This window comes from Magallana gigas, chromosome 3 (genome assembly GCF_963853765.1).
Source record: "Magallana gigas chromosome 3, xbMagGiga1.1, whole genome shotgun sequence".
Taxonomy (NCBI): Eukaryota; Metazoa; Mollusca; class Bivalvia; order Ostreida; family Ostreidae; genus Magallana; species Magallana gigas.
In genome coordinates this window covers 8,040,500-8,058,750 of record NC_088855.1, presented here as the reverse complement: position 1 = coordinate 8,058,750, position 18,251 = coordinate 8,040,500, and the positions used below count along the sequence as shown (strand labels likewise).

Genomic DNA, 18,251 nt, shown 5'->3' with positions numbered 1-18,251 from the left:
CAACATCGCTAAGATCTCTATCTAGAGCGAGAAACAACGTGTTTGATCAATTATTTACATGTATGCTACATGTAGATTTCAATATTGACACTAATTTACTTTTATATGGTAACGACAACCTACATTTACATAGTTTAAAAAAAAAGCATTGTTAATTGTTTCTGTGCATAATTTTAAGTTTATAGACGAATATTTGAGATTTAAATAATTTGTTTGTGTATATCAATATTATAATATATAATTTTCTATTGTTCTAAATTTATATATATATGCATGACAATTATTGTTATATTTAAGGAAAAGAACTAGTAAGTTGTTAGAACTTGTTTCTGATCCTTTTGAGCAATCAACAGAATATGTTCTAAGCAAAACTTGCAATACTTAGTTTTATATTCGTGTGAACATTGACTTGAAAACTTTAATTTATAGTGATTTCAAACGCAGAAATTCCCTACGTGTACATTGTATAGCATTTAGAATGGTACCAAAATTTACATTTATTTATCATTTTTTATTTTATTTTTTCACATGTAACAATGAAAAGTATAACTGAGCATGGTGTACATGCAGATAATAAGAAATGGTTAGGAACATCCCGGATTCTTCTATTGCGTGCCAGTTCAATTTTTTCTTTTACTGTTCTAAAAGATTATCCTGCGTGTGTTCGCCACCAAAAAATGACAGATCTAAATACGAATCTTCAAAGCTATTTATCAAAGGGGGACCAAAATAGCGGATCGGGATTTGGTAAATTTAATTTAGGAAAACTTAACTTTTTCCAGAAGAAGAACCAAACCCCAGATGATGTCTCAGAGTCAAATGACGTGGCAAACGGCTGGTTTACCCAGGCGAAAGCAGACCCGTGTATGCCGAGTTTGGTAAGATACACAGAAACATGTACCATATTAAAATGTATTACAGTGAGATCATTTGGTTAAGTATATCTTTAACTTCAATTTCACTGATTATTTCCTTATTTTCAATTCAATTTTACATGGTCACCTAAAAGTGTGGGGGGGGGGGGCAACTCCATGTTTATTCAATTTTTTTAATGTAAATTTAAGAAAAATCTTTGCTGTGCAAGAAAGTAGGGGGGAGGGGGGGGGGGGGCAGGGCCCCCCTCCCCCCGATGCTACGTGCCTGCATGGTTTGGAGCTGTTCTCAAGAAATGGATTAATTATACAACAGTCTAATAAAATTATAATGTACGGATGTACCTGTAGTTCATAACATGTTTAATGGTATTAAATGAGGAAATGATATTCTTTTTCAGTCCAAGAAACAGAGAATTCTGGGCTTTGTGATGTTTTTACTGATGGGAACCTTCTGTTTTTCAATGGTGAATATAAGTGTTCTCTTAAAATAATTTGTTTTAGGAAAGAAAACTAAATGAATTTTATGGTTTCAAATACAAAATATAAATGAAATAGATACAACTTGTACTCAGATATGCACTTTTTAGCATGCCTACATGGATGTTAACTACCAGTATCAGAATGGTTTGTTCCACTGAATGGTGTTAATTGAGACAGATGATCGTAACACCCTCCCACCTCCAAACATTTTTTTGGAAAGTGGGTGGGGTATATTAGCTGGTAATAGAATCAGCTGTAATCTTATGTAGATCTTTCAGGCAAATTTTGACACCTGATCCTGACATGAGGTTATTTGACCATTGTCAAGATGAAAACATTAAGATTTTCACCCTCAATGAAGCCTAGAAATTATAAGTCTTTCTTGGAGAGCCATAGTTTTATGATACATGTATTTACTTTCAGCCTATTGAATTACATGTAAAAATTGGTTGTCATTTTCAGGCTAGTCTTTATATTCCTGTGATGATTATCAGGCCTAAAAAATTTGCAACACTTTACACTCTTGGAAGTTTATTTGCTATTTCAAGGTAAATTTATCTATGTACCTGGTATATGTTCTTATAAAGCAAAAGGATAATAGTGTATATGATTATTTCTGTATCTCTGTAGCCTTTATAATTTTACAGTGAAACTAAATTGTAATTGATGAATAAAAGATTTGAAGATGAAATAAATCAAAATACTATAAAATGAATTTAATTCTGAATCATTGTTTTTTTTTTTTTTAAGAATCATACAATTATTAGAACTGTTAAACATTTCTTTCAGTTTTTCCTTCCTCTGGGGACCGATGAACCACATAAAGCACCTGTTCTCAGTTCCACGGTTACCATTTACAACAGCTTACATTGGAACAATACTAGCCACATTATACTTCTCATTATGGGTAAATACATGTAGCAATCATATTAAAAACTTTGATCCTCTTACATAGATCAATACATAAAGTAAAACTTTTTGGATTTGTTCCTTATTTGATATTGATTAAATATCTTCATCAGTATAATGTTGCTCTACATAGGAATATCCCATTTTATGCAAGCTCATCTTTTTAAGAAAACTTAATGCAGAACAAATGCATATCATCTTATTAATCTGTTGTTTTAGGTAAAAAGCACTATCTTGACTGTAGTATGTGCAATATGCCAAGTAATCACTTTAGTTTGGTGAGTGAATAAGTGTTCATCATAAGAAACATGAAGCAATACAATTTAATCCAACAGAAGTCAATTTTCAATGCAAACTTTCTTCCATTGATATTTTTTTTGCTTAATTATTTTAAAAAAGATATTATTTCAATGATTATGTTTTAATAAATTTCTGATTAAATAATGCTTATTATAATATCATATATTATCTTAATGTATCATCAAATGGTTTAACTTGATAGGTACATTGTGAGTTATATCCCTGGTGGTCAGACAGGACTCAAGTTCTTCTCCAAAGTATTTTACTCAGTAGCAACCAAGACAGTACAGAAAACCTTGCCTGTTTGACAGAGCTGGGGTTCCACCTTCATCATAAGACAATCTGAAAGTGTTTTTCTAAACATGTACCTACATCATGCTAATTCACAAGGGTGTCCACTTCTGAGAAGTAAAGTTCTTGTGAGCTACTACTTTATCTTTGATATATAGATTTAACATGACTTTGTATATATAGTGAATGTATACATGTTGTTACTTTACATGTATGCTGAACATTTTAAGATACTTTTATTTTGAATGTTTAAAACATGCAAGATAATATTTAAACAAGAAAAAATTAAATACAATATGCATGTTATATTTGGTAAATATATTTCTAAAATAAAAATATTTTTGTTACATGTGTTTAAATTTTACTTTTTTATCGCCTCCCTTTGAAGAACAGAGGCCATATTGCTTTGCTGCTGTCTGTCGGTCCACCAACAGTTTCCATCCATTTACTTTGCAGATGTTGTAAATTCTAATGAAATTTGTCTTGATATACAGATTAATCATAATAATATCTAGGTCAAATTTGATTTTATGTCCAATCGAGCAATTCTTGACAGAGTTTAATATATATATATAATAAAGCCCCTTGGACTTTGAAAAATTTCAATATTTTGCAGTTTCCGTTCATTATCTTCGCAGAGGTCTCAAAGGGAAGGTGGGGGGGGGGGGGGGGGGATATACACTGTATAAGTGTTTTACAAACATCTCTTGTTTCATTTAAACTACACTTCATTGTGGTGAGTGGTCAGTGGTGAGTTTATTTTTAAATTCCAGGATTTGATGTGCTGAATCACTACATACAATGTACCAACTAAGAATTATGTCCCATTTGGTGCATATTGAAACCACCAATGTCTATCAATGGTTAGTTTTGTTAGTTCTGTTAGTCTTGTTTGGACATGTCAAAAGAAACTTGTGCACAGATTTTTGGAAACTTTGCTAACTCCTAAACTTATATTTAACTTGCAACTTTAGGTCACCCGAGTCACTCGGGCAATTGGTCTTCGTCTGCTGTCCTGTGACAACCATTAAAATTTTAACAGTTTGAACTTCCAAGCCAATTATTACCTTTTTTGGTTCTAAACATGTCAAGATTAAGAGGAATCTAAATCATTACAACCCTTTATGATAGGGCAACATTAAAAAAGCAAAATTTTCAAAAATCATTTTTTTTTTACTCCCATTCTTATACTTGAGTAAAAAAAAAAGTGTTTCATGTCCATGAAGCCTTCTTCCAAAATGGAGATTGGAGACCTGTGTCAGGTGTTGCGGCACTAGGGTGTTGCCATTGTCCATATACATGTACTTGTTACTTCAAGGTTTCTAATGGCTGCTACAAGTTTTAATATCTGTTCATTTTTAAGTATGTAAAGCAAACCTCAAACACAGATGAAGGGATCACTTTAAGCAAAAACACCCCAAAAATTTCAATAGTTGATCCTTATCAGCAATTTAAGCTGGGGTTGACTCCAGCATTAGGTTGAGCTTGTCTGCTTTTTGTATGTGTCCTTGCTTGCAGTTGACAAACATATTTTGATACCTTTCATACATTCAGAGCCTTAAAGTCTCTAGGCTATACATATTTTTAAAGCTATATTCTATCAAAACTTAAAAACAAACTAGAGACCACATTCCTTGAAGTTAAGGCAAGATCAAAATAAGAGAAAATTTGGGAATCAACTTTTATTTAATAATGATTCAGAATTTCACTTCTATAGATACCGCAACTCATAATATGCACAATTTTCAAAGTTGCCAAACAACAGCATTGCTCTAGTAAGAATCTTGTTTTTTACAATATTTCCTTATCATCATTATGCTCCGCAACAATTCTGTAAAGCAGTTCTAATTTAAATTGAATAATGACTGACAGTTAACAGTTTTTTTTCTACCAATAGACAAATAGAGGAACAAATTTTAATACCTTGATTTCTATACAGAAAAACTGCTTCCTTGTTGAAACCCACTTTAAAATACACATGAATATAACATTTCCTATAGATAGATCAGTTACAAAACATAATATATCTATTACACTGAATCTTCTTTCTAATACACAGACATATTTTACTTTAAGAGGGAATATGCAAATGTTTCAAATTCAATTCATTCATGTTTCAAAAACCAAAATGTTAATAATAGTTTTTTAAAGGGATGTAACCAAGTCACCACTATCTGGAGAAATTCTCTACAACCATACAATATTCATTTAAACATAATCTCAGTCTAAAAATAAGCATGACAACATCAGTTCCCTTGATAATAGATACAGTTCAGCAATCATCCGTCTACCTATGTATGTATTTATTGATAGCGACAAAGTTGACCAATCTGTGTGTGTGGACAGTCTTTGGTCAGCATCTGGTTTCATAGTGTCCACTGCGTCCAATGTATCTGACCCACTTGATCACATCATGGTCACTGTAGTTCAGTTTGGGTTCAAATACTTTCAGGTAGCGAACTTTGAATCCAGAAGGAGCAAAAGGAACCTTTAAAATTTGAAACAAAACTCTGTAAAATCTGACCGAGGATTTTTTTTAATAAAGAGTATCGTATTAAGAGGTGAAAAACACCAGTGATTGTTTCAGCATTACCTCAAAGTTCATAGAGATGGGGGGCCTGGTCCACTTCTTCTTATCACTGGTGTTCAGAAGCTCAATTTCAGCACTCAGTTGGCATTCCTTCATCCCACCCATTCTTTTAATTCTGAATTAAAGTATTTTCATGCACTTCACAATGTAAATGTAAATTTTGAAATTTCCTATGTGTGTATTTATACAGAATGAATAATGTGTTTTCAAACCTTTATGAAAATGCAATAGCGCTGACTGTTGAAAGAAACATAACACTTACTTCCACACAATAGCGTTCTCACTAGCCTTGTACTTTGCACGTCCCTTCATACAGATCACTTGTACACCACTGGTGTTCAATGGAGTTGGAATGCGTACCTACAGAATGAATCTTATGAATAGTCAATGTAATCTACAAGTTTTATATAGTTTCTGTTCAGCATTAACAACAATCTATTACTTCAATTTTTTTCAATAATCTGATTGATCCCTTTTCTTCAATATGAGTTTTACCTCTACTTTTTGTGCCAGTAGCGAGGGTTTGAAGTTGGATTTGACTACGACCTTGACTTCCATTTTGGAACGTCCAACCTCCCGCACCAATGGTATAACACGGAATGGCAGACTAATGTCCTTTGTAGTTCTGTACCTGTTATTAAATACAGAGATGGAGGTGGATGAGTTACATGTATAAAGAATTCACAATTCAACACAAAATTATTTCATACACTAACTTATTTTTGTATCTCTCTGTTTTAAAAAAAAAAATTGACATTTCTTGACACCAAAGACACAAAGTTCTTTAAAATAAAAGAACTGCAAGTTAAAAATACATACTTCATGAGTTCAAACTCTCCATCTGGTGGAATGAAGCTGATGCTATGCTCAGTCTCAAACTTACTGAGCTTAACACACTGGTGAAACTGGCAGTCATCTATAGCTATGGAGCTTTTTCCACTGGTTGCTCTGCGAGATAAAAAATAAAAACAATTCAGTGGAGAATTTAGGGATAAGCTGGCTTTGACACAGTCACAGGCAAATTCCATGCAATTAAGCTTACCCAGTTCTGGAAGAAGATTCATCCATATTGCTTCGTCCTCTAGTATCCATTAGCACTTTATCGTTGATGCCAAACTTGCACTCTGGCATCCCGCTAAGGTAACTCTTCATGACAATCCTTCCAGCTACATGGGCACTCAAGACCTGACCTATAAGGTACCAGATATAAACAAATGACCAATTGAATCAAGGCTCTTTGATTTGACTTTTTGTTTCAACTTGAAAATAAATATTTTATCATCAATACATTTTAGATAAAATGAACACATAATCATAATCTGAGATGAATACAATAAGCATGATATCTTTTCTATACTTGTACATGTATTTTTCCATATTCCTCTATTCATAGTGTACATGTGGAAGACAAACCTTGAGGAGACATAAGCAGGTTGACAGACTCCAGAACGTCCAGAAAGAGTTCATTACGACGGTATTTGATTCCCTCCCTTCTCCAGCCGATCTGTCCTGTAACCTGTGATGTAATTTGACTGGTCTCCTCCTTACTCTTTTGAAAGCAAAACAGACTTTTCCATTAAAAAAAAAAGCAACAGCTGGTTCAATCAAATTCCAGTTCATTTAATCTGTTTTTTCTATACCTGAGATTTGACTCCTTGTTGTGTGATGAAGGTTTTCAGTATGCCTGTGTCAGTGTTTTGTGGATATCCAAAGTCTAAAATTTCTATAAGGCAAATAAAAGTACTGATCATATGTCTGCAAATTGCTTGTACCGTAACTTTCTGTAGAAAATCACTTTCATTCATTTAAGCACATCTTTAAATATTCATAATTTCAATGTCAATTCACTTCATTTTTCATCATATATTATAGACAATTTGATTTTATGGGTTTATCATTATTTAAAGCTTCAATTACCATCTAATATTTCATAGATCAGCACAAAGTTATTTTTGACATTCTCTTCTGTGATCTTCCCAAAATAAGACTGCATGACCTCAACCATTTTGAGCAGGAACTCAAAGACCATGGCAGCATTGACATTTTGCTTGGTGACAGCAGCTAGCCAGATGTTGGAACGCTTGATGTGGAAGAAGCTGGTGCGTGCAATGTTAGTGACAGGGGATCGCACTTGCTGACGTGCATGAATGACATTCACTCTGAAAGCATCTACTGCATTTCTCCTAAAATGAAAAAATAAGTGACATTTCTATGTTACTAAACAGTAAATATGACAACCAGTACATAAATACTCAGTTGTATGATTTTTATACACAGGATGTATAATATTCAAAAAGATAAATTTATTGTGATGTCTTACATCTGTTAGGTACTATATGTAATTCAATTTTTTCTTAGAAATAACAACTGGTACAAAAAGAATTTTAAATCAATATACAGTTTATGGATATGAAGAAATGATTTACCCTATGTCATCCCTGTACACGCGGGAGATGAGGACCTCCCCCTTGTGGTTGTATATAAACAACCCTCCGATCATTTCGTCATCTTCTTTGCTTCCTACAATAAATTACTAAAATAAGAAAAGATTAAACAAAATAATTCATAATAATAAATGAAGAAGAAATTATAATAATCACATGACTTGCAATAAATAATTCATATGTTCTGAGCTCCTTTTAGCGTTTCAGTGGAATAACAGATGCATCAATTGGATTAATTAACTCAAGGCAAATAAAGTATGATTAATGGATGTTTATATATAGTTTATCCCAGGTTCCAATTAACATCACATTTTGTTGATTTTCTTAAAAGCCCAGACCTTTCATAAAAGAACACTTGAAATTGATGTCTTTGTTTAATACCGAGAAAAACAAATTTCTTACAAAGATTTATCATGGGAAAATCTGACATCTTTTAATCTATTTGGAAGTTCTCATGACACATCAAACAATATTTTTTCAACATCATTCAGGTACATTAATTTTATTTGCAATGCAAGTCCACATAAATTTTTCATTTTTAGCTGTGTAATGAAATCGGAAGTGATAGTTTCAAAAGAGGATTTCTGTTCCTTTTCATTCTAGTGAAAGCAGGTAGATTGGATTCAAATATGTTTATGAATATCAAAATATTAAGCAAGAGGTGATACTAGAGGGAAATTTTTTTAAAAGAGGATTTCATATATCTTTTTAATCTGTTGTTCAAGAAAAAGAGCAAAATGATTAAATAAATCAAAACATGTAGGAGATAGACATGGAATCCAAACATTTCCAAGTATTTATCTCCACAAAATAAATTGACAACTCCTTGGCTCCTACAGAACTGGAAATACGGCTTGTGAGATCTCTATTACACAATTTGATGGTTATGAGAAAAGCCAAGGTGTTGTTAATTTTGGATGTTTATGTGAGAAATAGATAAAGTTTGTTAATGAATTAAACTGGAGGTGAGATCTTAAAGAAGAATAATTTATAAAGGAATATGAAACAGCACATATGTTTAGTTTAACAATTTAAATGAGAACTTCGTTGATAAAGCAAGGCCATATCCAATATGGCATCCTCCCTGGGTTTTTTTTCCCAAGGTACCTTAACCTACTATTTTAATGGTGAAACAGCACATATGTCTAGTTTTACAATTTAAATGAAAATTTCACTGATAAAGCAAAGCAGTATCCAAAATGGCATTCAAGCTTTTTTTCCCAAAGTATCCACCATTTAAATTGTGCTTTTTGTAACACAAACCCCGTTCCATATGCAAATGATTTTCACTCACAAAATTATCAGATTATAGCTCGACTAATACAAATACAGATATTATAATAGTCTTCTTTCCAGTTGGGACAATTGGGTTTTTATTATCATAAGACAACATTTACCAACAGATATCTTCATTTGTTTGTTTAATAACGTAAGGATATGAAATACAATTTACAAGAAAATAAAATATATACACTGAGCAACGCCCCCATTAACAAATTAATAGCACACATACATATCAATTATCGTGCAGAAAGATCAAAACTATTTGTAGGACAATTTTAAAAGCTCATAATCAACCACAACATTACACCTTACTTCAAAGGCATGCATCATATATCCCAAAATTTATTAAAACTAGAAAATTATTGCGGCCTGTCTCACCTTTTCATCAATATCCGGTGATACACTTCCGTTTTGAATAATGAGTGATTCTAAAAGAAAAACATGACCGGAGATTCCGGACATTGTTAAAATATTTTGTTTCGTCTATAATTTTATAATATGGAAATCTTATCAAAGTTTTTCGACGATATTATTTCATAAAAATGCCTTTTAAATACAAGTAAACACTTTTTTCTCGGTTCTATGTAGGAAAACTAGGAATCTAGGCTTGGTTCTAAATTATAGGATTTGTTCCGATTTTCCGCTTTGTCTCGGTTTCGTTCTTTCTTACACGAGGTCTCCGCCATGCCGCAGGTGCTAAATCAGCTTACGAAGAATTATCAACTATTTTTCTTTTCCTGTCCATTTTAATGTCAATTTTCTTTGTAAAATTATTTCAAAACGTTTATTATTGATTTGTATGACTGTGATTGTCAGGAAAGGACAATATATTTTATCAAACCTTAATGAAAAATTACCCGTTTATGTACAGGTCTGGTACGATCACTATAGATTTAGCTACGTAGCTTGATTTACCTACATAGCTTTATTTACCTACCTTAAGTAGGTTTATTTAGCTACTCAATCATACTTTTGACATAAATGAGCATTTTTATAGAAAAAGTTCCACCTGAGTGCAGCAATAGATTTAAACTTTGAACAGATCTGAAAACAATTCATATAAAATTACTTTCAAATGTTGTTCTTTTTGCGCAAATGCTGTCAAAGTTCAAAATGTTTTGGAGCTATGTGGAACTGTTTATGTGTTTCCAAACAGCTACTTCAGTACTTCTTAAATGGAATAACAAAGAAGAAGCTACTTCTTAAAAGAAATAACAAAGAAGAACAGTTCTGGTTAACATGATAATTGATTGGTAACTATTCAGCACAATGTGAAGTAATCACGCTTATCCAAGCCTCATCGCACAGAAGGTGCCATACAATTACTCAAACAATAGAAATGCATGTATTTTTTAAAATTGCTCAAAAGCAGCAATCTTGTAACTTTTTTTGCTCTAGGTTGCTTTTATAAAACTACATAGTACTAATATACGTTGATAGTTCCTTGCGACTTTTTGTCTGTTTTACTTAAAAAGCAAAATTGCACAAAGGTAGCTAATTAAACTTTCTTTAGGTAGGTAAATAAAGCTATGTAGGTAAATCAAGTTACGTAGCTAAATCTAGTAATTGTACCAGACTTGACACAGTAATTGTGCAGACAGTGCCGGTCAAGGAATAACTTTAAAGCAAGCCTATATTATCAACAACAAGAAATAACAATTATCATTCAAGTAGTATTAAGAATTTGTACTATTAATGGGGATCTGACATCTCTTGGCAGGATGAAATAATAAATTTGAAATATTGAAACCCCACCCCACTTTTCTTGCAAGAACTGTATTTTTATAAGATATTATTTAAACAATTTATTTTAGTGGTATATTTTATGTTGTAGAACGTCAAGAGATCTGGCAAGCCCAAGCCTGCAGGAAAGGGCAAAAAGAAGAAGACCAGTCTGCGTTACACCATTGACTGCACTCATCCAGTGGAAGATGGAATAATGGATGTTGGCAACTTTGTATGTATCAATTTCTTTGCAACAAATTAAAAGGAACGATTTTGGAATTAAATTTCATAGTTTTATGTTTAGAGATCGACTATGAATTTGTTTTGAGTTGTTTGTTAAACTTGTACAGACAGCAAAATCAAGTTCCTGAAATAATGGTTTACTTTTGCTTTGAGATGTACTTATACAAGTAGGACTAGGGTTTTCTTCCCTAGTCAGGGTTAGGGTTACCTTCCCTAATCCAGTGGGATTTGCTTTTCGTCGTTCACAGGAAAAGTTCCTCCAGGAAAGGATCAAAGTAAATGGAAAGACTGGAAACTTTGGAAATAATGTGGCTCTAGAGAGGAATAAGAACAAGATTAATCTCACTTCTGATATTCCTTTCTCCAAGAGGTAAACATTAACGGAACCCATTGAATGTTGTTTGACCATTACTTTTGAATCCAGCTGAAGTTAAAAGTGATTTTGAAATTAAAAAATATGAAGATGGAAATTGATTGTATTGGTGATTTTTTATTACAGGTACCTAAAATACATGACCAAGAAATACCTGAAAAAGAACAACCTGAGAGATTGGCTTCGAGTAGTTGCCAACAACAAGGAGTCTTACGAGCTCAGGTACTTCCAGATTAACAATGAGGATGAGGAGGAAGATGAAGATGAATAGGCTGCATTATATGTTGTACATAGTTGGTACAATAAAATATAGTCAGCTTTTACTTGTGTATTTCTATATATATGTGTATAAAAAGTGAGCTTGAGAAGGTGGCATAACAAAGATGATGCTACTTAAATGTCTAATGCTAAAAGAAAAGTCTATGCACATGCTGTATTATTTCAATGTCACAAGGCGCAGAGCAGTATAAAGCTTATACAAATCAGTGCAACGTGACAATCACAGATGTATATTTCCCAGAATTTTTATTCTAAACATGCTAATTGCCAAAAAGAAACAAAATGATGTCGTTAGGGCCTTCTAGATCAATAATTGACAGTGTAATAAAACAATCACTTAAAATTATTATATCTTACTCCATCAATTACTTAATCCTTATTTTCTATAGGGGAAACATTTATATACCCCTGAAAACGAAGTAACGGGGGGTGTATTGGAATAACATTGTCCATCCGTCTGTCTGCAGACACAATTTTGTCCCCCTTTAAAAATTTTTTACTATTGCATAGTAAAGTCTGACAATTTGCACATGTGTTAAACACTATTTGAAAATGTGATGAAACAGCCAATCACTTAAAATTATGATATCTTGCTTCATCAATTATTAAATCTTCATTTTCTATAGGGGAAACATTTTTTTCTACAGGATAGTAAAATTCATAGCACAACGGAATGATATTCTATAATATTTGAATTTTAAAACATCCCTGTATAATATGATTAAAAATCCAGTCGGAAAATTAATGATCATACGAGAAATTGCCCGAATTGAATTTTCTGTTTGTAATAAAATCATTTTTACAAGACCTTGGACTCTCGGTAAAACCACAGGGGCTTGTTGTTGGATAGTGAAGTTCTTAATTTGTATTTGTTCCCGAAGAAAAAATTTATGAAGATTGGTAATCTTAGATGCATCTCGCCATCTTGGATTTATAGGGGGTCCTCGTTTCAAGCTATGTTTTAAACAAGTTCCGTTTCTCCAACGATTTCTGACGAGATCTAGGTTGTAAAATGTTAAAATGACTTATTCCCATCGTCTGACTACATCTGTACGCTGCATAATAAACACATCGTTCCGAAATGTACTAGATACTCGCCAAACTTATCGAAAGCAACGGAAGTTGATGCTAACTCTCTATGTAATCACTGAGGAGATCCGAAAGCATTGGATAAACCAAGAGGAATATCTTTTCGCGGAATTTTTGCTCTCTCTAGATTTATCTTACATTTTCGGAACATCTCAGTGATTATATAGAGAATTTACGTCACTCAAAAGTAAACTTCAGTTGCTTTCGATAAGTTTGTCAAGTATATAGTACATTTCGGAACGATGTGTTTATTATGCAGCATACAGATGTAGTCAGACGATAGGAATAAGTCATCTGAATATTTTCCAATCTAGATCTTGTCAGAAATCGTTGGAGAAATGAAAGAACTTGTTTAAAACATAGCTTGAAACGAGGACCCCCTATAAATCCAAGATGGCGAGTGTCGTCCCTTTACCTTTTTTAAGGGGGCTGGGGGTGGCTGCCATTTTAGACAATATTGATCTCCTTTAAAAGAAGAGCTCCATATAAAGATTATGGAAATGATGAAATTTTATATCCATATAAATGAAAATATTCTTTATCAAATAGTAGTTAATAGCTTTAGAAATCGCATATAAGATTTTCAAATAAATCTGATGGTTTTATATTATATTATATTTTGACCCCCCAGCCTCCTTAATGTACATTGAATACACTTTTTTAACATGACTGAAACGGGGGGTTTCAGTGAATTTATCTACTGCTATACACAGAAATACACATAAGATTACAAATTTTAATAATTTTTTTCTTCGGGAACAAATAATTAGGAAATTCAATATCCAACAACCAAGCCCCTGTGGGTAAAACGTGGTTATTTCTTGCGTCAAAGCAGGTTGAAAATGACGCGGTTTCAAGCGAAACATGCACCGATTGCGTAGTCTTGGCTCAAACGTCGGACAAATCTTGATATCAAAGACACCCCTGCGAATGTTACTGTCATTTAAATTTTAGACCACGTGGTTTCATTTGACCCTTTCAGTTTCGCAGTATAAATCATGCCTCGTGTTTATAGTCTATTTCATAGAATCTAGGTATTTGTAAGCAAGTATAAAATCTATAGGTTTACATCTCCGCTACACTACGCTTCTCATAAACATGGAGGTTTATTGATTTTAAACTTTATCTTCATTAATTGGTGGATAAAATGTGTTTTAGAAATAAATGTGACAATACAAAAAAAATAGTTTTTGTCTGCTGTTGCAACAGTTAATATGCCTTAATAGAGATCCCCCATAGGATTAATTTTCGATCCGCGCCTGACCTAGAAATAGCATCAGTAGTGAAACAGATTATACTATTTTATGCAGAATGCTCCTTGAAAATGAACACTTATACTTCCGCTCGAAATTTCACAGGAACTGAACGAATCTCGGTGAAGTCTCGGGAACTTTCATTCGAGCACCTCTGGATTTATTACATACTTAGCAACGATAAAGACAACATTCCAAATACATTCGCAGGGGCAATCGCAACTTCTCGGGCCTTTCCGGCAAGCTTGAAAAAAAACCTCGAATGTATTAACATAACGGATGTTAGAATTTTATACAAAATGGAGTCGCTTCCCATTAAAATAAGTATCGGCGAGAAATCCTTATAAGTCGCTTCTGTGTTATATTTTAGGGTAAATTATTTACTTTAATGAAGTCTAGCTTACATCTCAACAGATCGTAAAATGTGTTGTATTAATATCAAATTTTATAAAAAGGAGGGGTTGTCATGGACACTTAGGTAATACATTCGAGGTGTTTTTCCGAGCTTGCCGGAAAGGCCCGAGAAGTTGCTATTGTCGCAGGGGTGAAAGAGGTATGGCTGAATAGTTATTGAAATAGAGTAGACATGCCTAGGTCACATTGCTGTTTGACACAACTACCTTAAAGCTGACATGAATTCATAAAAGCATTTGGTCGCCATATTAGTTTCGATCGCTCCTCTACTGCCACTGGGGTATATATACCGGTTGAGAAAGTTACGGTCGGTTGCTTTCCAATCGAGGCATTCACATTGCACGGACTTCTAAATGCATGGACTACACATCGTACATGTAGTAAAATGTAGTAATAAAGAATAAAGAAAACAACAATCAATTAAATACAAAATATATTTATTCTTTGAAAGGATGTCCAAGGTATCTGTATTATTTTGCACAGACAGTGCTGCCTTACTTCGCATGCACATCGAACACGTGTGTCGTTCATACATAGTGCATAACGTCTGCATCTTTTTGAAAACCATGGCGACACTACATCCAACACAGTTGCTAAATGATAGTAAATCCAAGAAGGAAAAAACGTTTCTCTCCGTTCCTACAAAAACTCCCCGTTTATAAAATCCATGCGATAATGACATTGCTTTATCTGCCACAATGTGTGGTTTGCGCATGTGCGATGTTATAACATACACAGGAAAACGGTCTACAATTATTGAGGAATTTCTTAAGTATCTGCGCCTGTCTTGTTTCGTCGTTTATTGGATATATCTTGCCAGTGAAGTGGTTGACATATTATTTTTGTTCAAAACGCGTTTTTACAAGTCTTTTCGTCCAAGGTAACGTGTTCGGGTGTATGAAATTCCTGAATGCGGTGAAGCATGACGAGGGCTCACGGCCTTATATAGGGGGTGTGTAGCGATGAGCAGAACAATAGAAATCGACAACTAATATGGCGGTAGTCGGAGATAAAAGGGAAGTAATGCGTATTTATGAATTCATGTCAGCTTTAAGTTAAAATGGTTCTACTATTTCACCTGTCGTGTGAGATACATTTAAGGGGCCTTGTCAGGATTTCGTAATAATTTTACTTTTCCAGTGTTAACATTTACATCGATTAGCAAAAGTATTACCAATGGTCAATCAACATTTAACACCGGTTGACAAAGTTCGATCTGTAAGCAAAATACATAGCTTGTAATATTCTTTGATGTGTAAACAAAGTTGTTTACATCTAAGTTACTGAAGGAAAAATACATTATTTTAAACAAAGCAAGAAGTGAACACACTAAACACTGCTGAAATATGGTCATAAAACTTGCAGTTAGAAAACTCAGGGAGAACAGCTTATGTCAGCATATTCAAATGTGTAAACAAAAACGAGGCACGAGCTTAAAGCTGACATGAATTCATAAAAGCATTTGGTCGCCATATTAGTTTCGAACGCTCCTCTACTGCCACTGGGGTATATATACCGGTTCAGAAAGTTACGGTCGGTTGCATTCAGGTTGCACGGACTTCTAAATGCAAGACTTACACATTGTAGTAAAATGTTTGTAGCAAATAATAAAGAAAACAACAATCAATGAAATACAAAATATATTTATTCTGTGAACGGATTTCCCAGAAATATCTATTATTTTGCACAGACAGTGCTGCCTTACTTCGCATTCACATCGAACACGTGTGTCGTTCATACAGAGTGAATAACGTCTGCGTCTTTTTGAAAACCCCGGCGGCACTACATCCAACACAGTCAATACATGATAGTAAATCCAAGAAAGTAACAACGTAACATCGTTTCCACCCCTTCCTACAAAAGCGCTCCGTTTCTAAAACCTATGATCATTGACTGCTCGATCTGCCACAGTGTGTTGCTTGCGCATGTGCGATTAACACATAACATACACAGGAAAACGGTCCACAATTACCGAGAAATTTTATAAGTATCTGCGCCTGGATTTCAGTCTGTCTAGTTTCGTCGTTTATTGGATAGATCTTGTCAGTGCAGTGGTTGTCATTTTATCTTTCTTCAAAACGCGTTTCTACACGTCTTTTCGTCCAAGATAACGTGTTCGGGTGTATGAAATACCTGAATGCGGTGAAGCATGAATAGTGCTCTCAGCTTTATATAGAAGGTGTATAGCGATGAGCAGAACAATAGATATCGACTACTAATATGGCGGTAGTCGGAGATAAAAGGGAAATAATGCGTATAAATGAATTCATGTCAGCTTTAATAAAAATATGACGTCAAGTCCCCGTGTATGCATTTTTTTAAGCAATGGTCTATCATATGATATACATGATTTTTTTCTTTTTATACTGCACATTAGACAATGATTACCCGGTACAGTACCGGTATTTATTGTTCAATTCAGTATTAATGACATTCATTATTTGATACTGCGAATTTATTCTTCAAGGGCTACAATATTTCCTGAAAATTGAAAGAATTGTGAAGAACATAGTTACATGTAAGTTGCAACCATGGACCCCATAGCTGAAGGGGGGGGGGGGGCATAAATACATGAAAGAATGATTTTATTTTACCCCCAACAAATTGGAATTGCATCAAAGCTGCATATTATCCGCTCTACTCTATATTACATTTATAAATTATAACTATATACAGTTTTAAGGTGGAATGCTTTAACGCATTGTTTAAGTATCATTTCTGAGAAGACTATCTAAGTTATTTAGAACTTGTGTCTTATCCATTTGATTTAATCAATAAAATATGTTCAATTCAATTCCATTATTTCTGAACTGGCATGTTTCTGTTGTTCAAAGAAGAATACTTGCTTTCAATTATTTTACATGAATTTTTTTTTTTTAAAGTGCGAACAAATCTTCATTGACAAGTATATTATGTTTCAGAAATAAGAGCTTAACGAGCCATAAAATAAAGATGTTGTTACTGTAACATTCCACCTTTGGTCAAAATGAATTTTGTTATAAGAGTTGTCTTTCTTACTGGGTAAAGAAATACTCGTAATTTACTATATCATTTAAACCTGTTGATATTTAATGGTTTATTGATATCACCATGTTGGCATACAGTCAAAATGAAATCAAATGACAGACAAAAGAAAATTATAACATAAAGGCTACAGCATGCAAGACATACTGATAGTAGTAGGCTGATGCTTCTGTTTTCATTGATAGAGTTCCTGTCTTTCCGCTCGATACTTGACATGTGTGACCTACTTGTTATATATGAAGCCCCGTTATGCTCGTGTAGCTGCACAAGACTGACGTTGGGAGTGAATATAATTATGAAACAAAAAGGCCCCATCGGCAAACGGGAATGATCTTTATGCACTACTATTTATTAATGAGTCAGATATATTTCCGCATACCCATCGATATCGCCAACAGTCTGCATTTTTTTTCAAGAATGCAGGAACATTTTTAATACTGGAAGTTAAAAATAAATTAAGGTCACGATAAATCCATTCAATACTAACTTCCAGGTGCAATAAGGAAACGTAAAGAACACCGACGAATGATAAAAATAGACCCAATTCATGGCCATCATCCAGAAGAATGTTAAAACAATTTAATGCACCTATTAGTATATAGGTGTGATTGGGGTGGTCATGGCACTGTGGAATTTTAAAGATAGAGACGCATCTCCACAGCGTTTTAAAACTAGGAT

The 18,251-nt window shown here is 33.5% G+C and overlaps 3 protein-coding genes across 5 annotated transcripts; 2 read left to right on the top strand and 1 right to left on the bottom strand.

Moving 5' to 3' along the window:
- Window positions 1-637: 637 nt before the first annotated feature.
- LOC105345378 (uncharacterized) lies at window positions 638-3,207 on the top strand. The gene is made up of 6 exons (XM_011453507.4): window positions 638-878; window positions 1,274-1,339; window positions 1,818-1,903; window positions 2,145-2,262; window positions 2,484-2,542; window positions 2,767-3,207. The coding sequence occupies exons 1-6, from the start codon at window positions 678-680 to the stop codon at window positions 2,870-2,872; spliced, it is 636 nt and encodes a 211-aa protein (XP_011451809.1). The 5' UTR covers window positions 638-677; the 3' UTR covers window positions 2,873-3,207.
- Window positions 3,208-4,522: 1,315 nt separating this feature from the next.
- On the bottom strand, window positions 4,523-9,668 carry LOC105345381 (AP-2 complex subunit mu). 3 transcript variants are annotated; one of them, XM_011453509.4, is made up of 11 exons: window positions 9,552-9,668; window positions 7,872-7,965; window positions 7,363-7,628; window positions 7,086-7,168; window positions 6,859-6,994; window positions 6,488-6,635; window positions 6,265-6,393; window positions 5,941-6,076; window positions 5,708-5,805; window positions 5,449-5,560; window positions 4,523-5,343 (listed from the first exon to the last, which is right to left on the bottom strand). In XM_011453509.4, the coding sequence occupies exons 2-11, from the start codon at window positions 7,943-7,945 to the stop codon at window positions 5,209-5,211; spliced, it is 1,317 nt and encodes a 438-aa protein (XP_011451811.1). In that variant the 5' UTR covers window positions 7,946-7,965; window positions 9,552-9,668; the 3' UTR covers window positions 4,523-5,208. The 3 variants fall into 3 exon arrangements, with proteins under 3 accessions (XP_011451811.1, XP_011451812.1, XP_011451813.1); XM_011453510.4 differs by having other exon boundaries at window positions 7,872-7,978; window positions 9,552-9,581; XM_011453511.4 differs by lacking the exon at window positions 9,552-9,668 and adding an exon at window positions 9,486-9,513.
- Window positions 9,669-9,721: 53 nt separating this feature from the next.
- Window positions 9,722-11,837, top strand: LOC105345379 (large ribosomal subunit protein eL22). The gene is made up of 4 exons (XM_011453508.4): window positions 9,722-9,866; window positions 11,008-11,130; window positions 11,390-11,511; window positions 11,641-11,837. Exons 1-4 carry the CDS (start codon window positions 9,858-9,860, stop codon window positions 11,783-11,785), a joined length of 399 nt encoding a protein of 132 aa, XP_011451810.1. The 5' UTR covers window positions 9,722-9,857; the 3' UTR covers window positions 11,786-11,837.
- The last annotated feature ends 6,414 nt before the right edge of the window (window positions 11,838-18,251 follow it).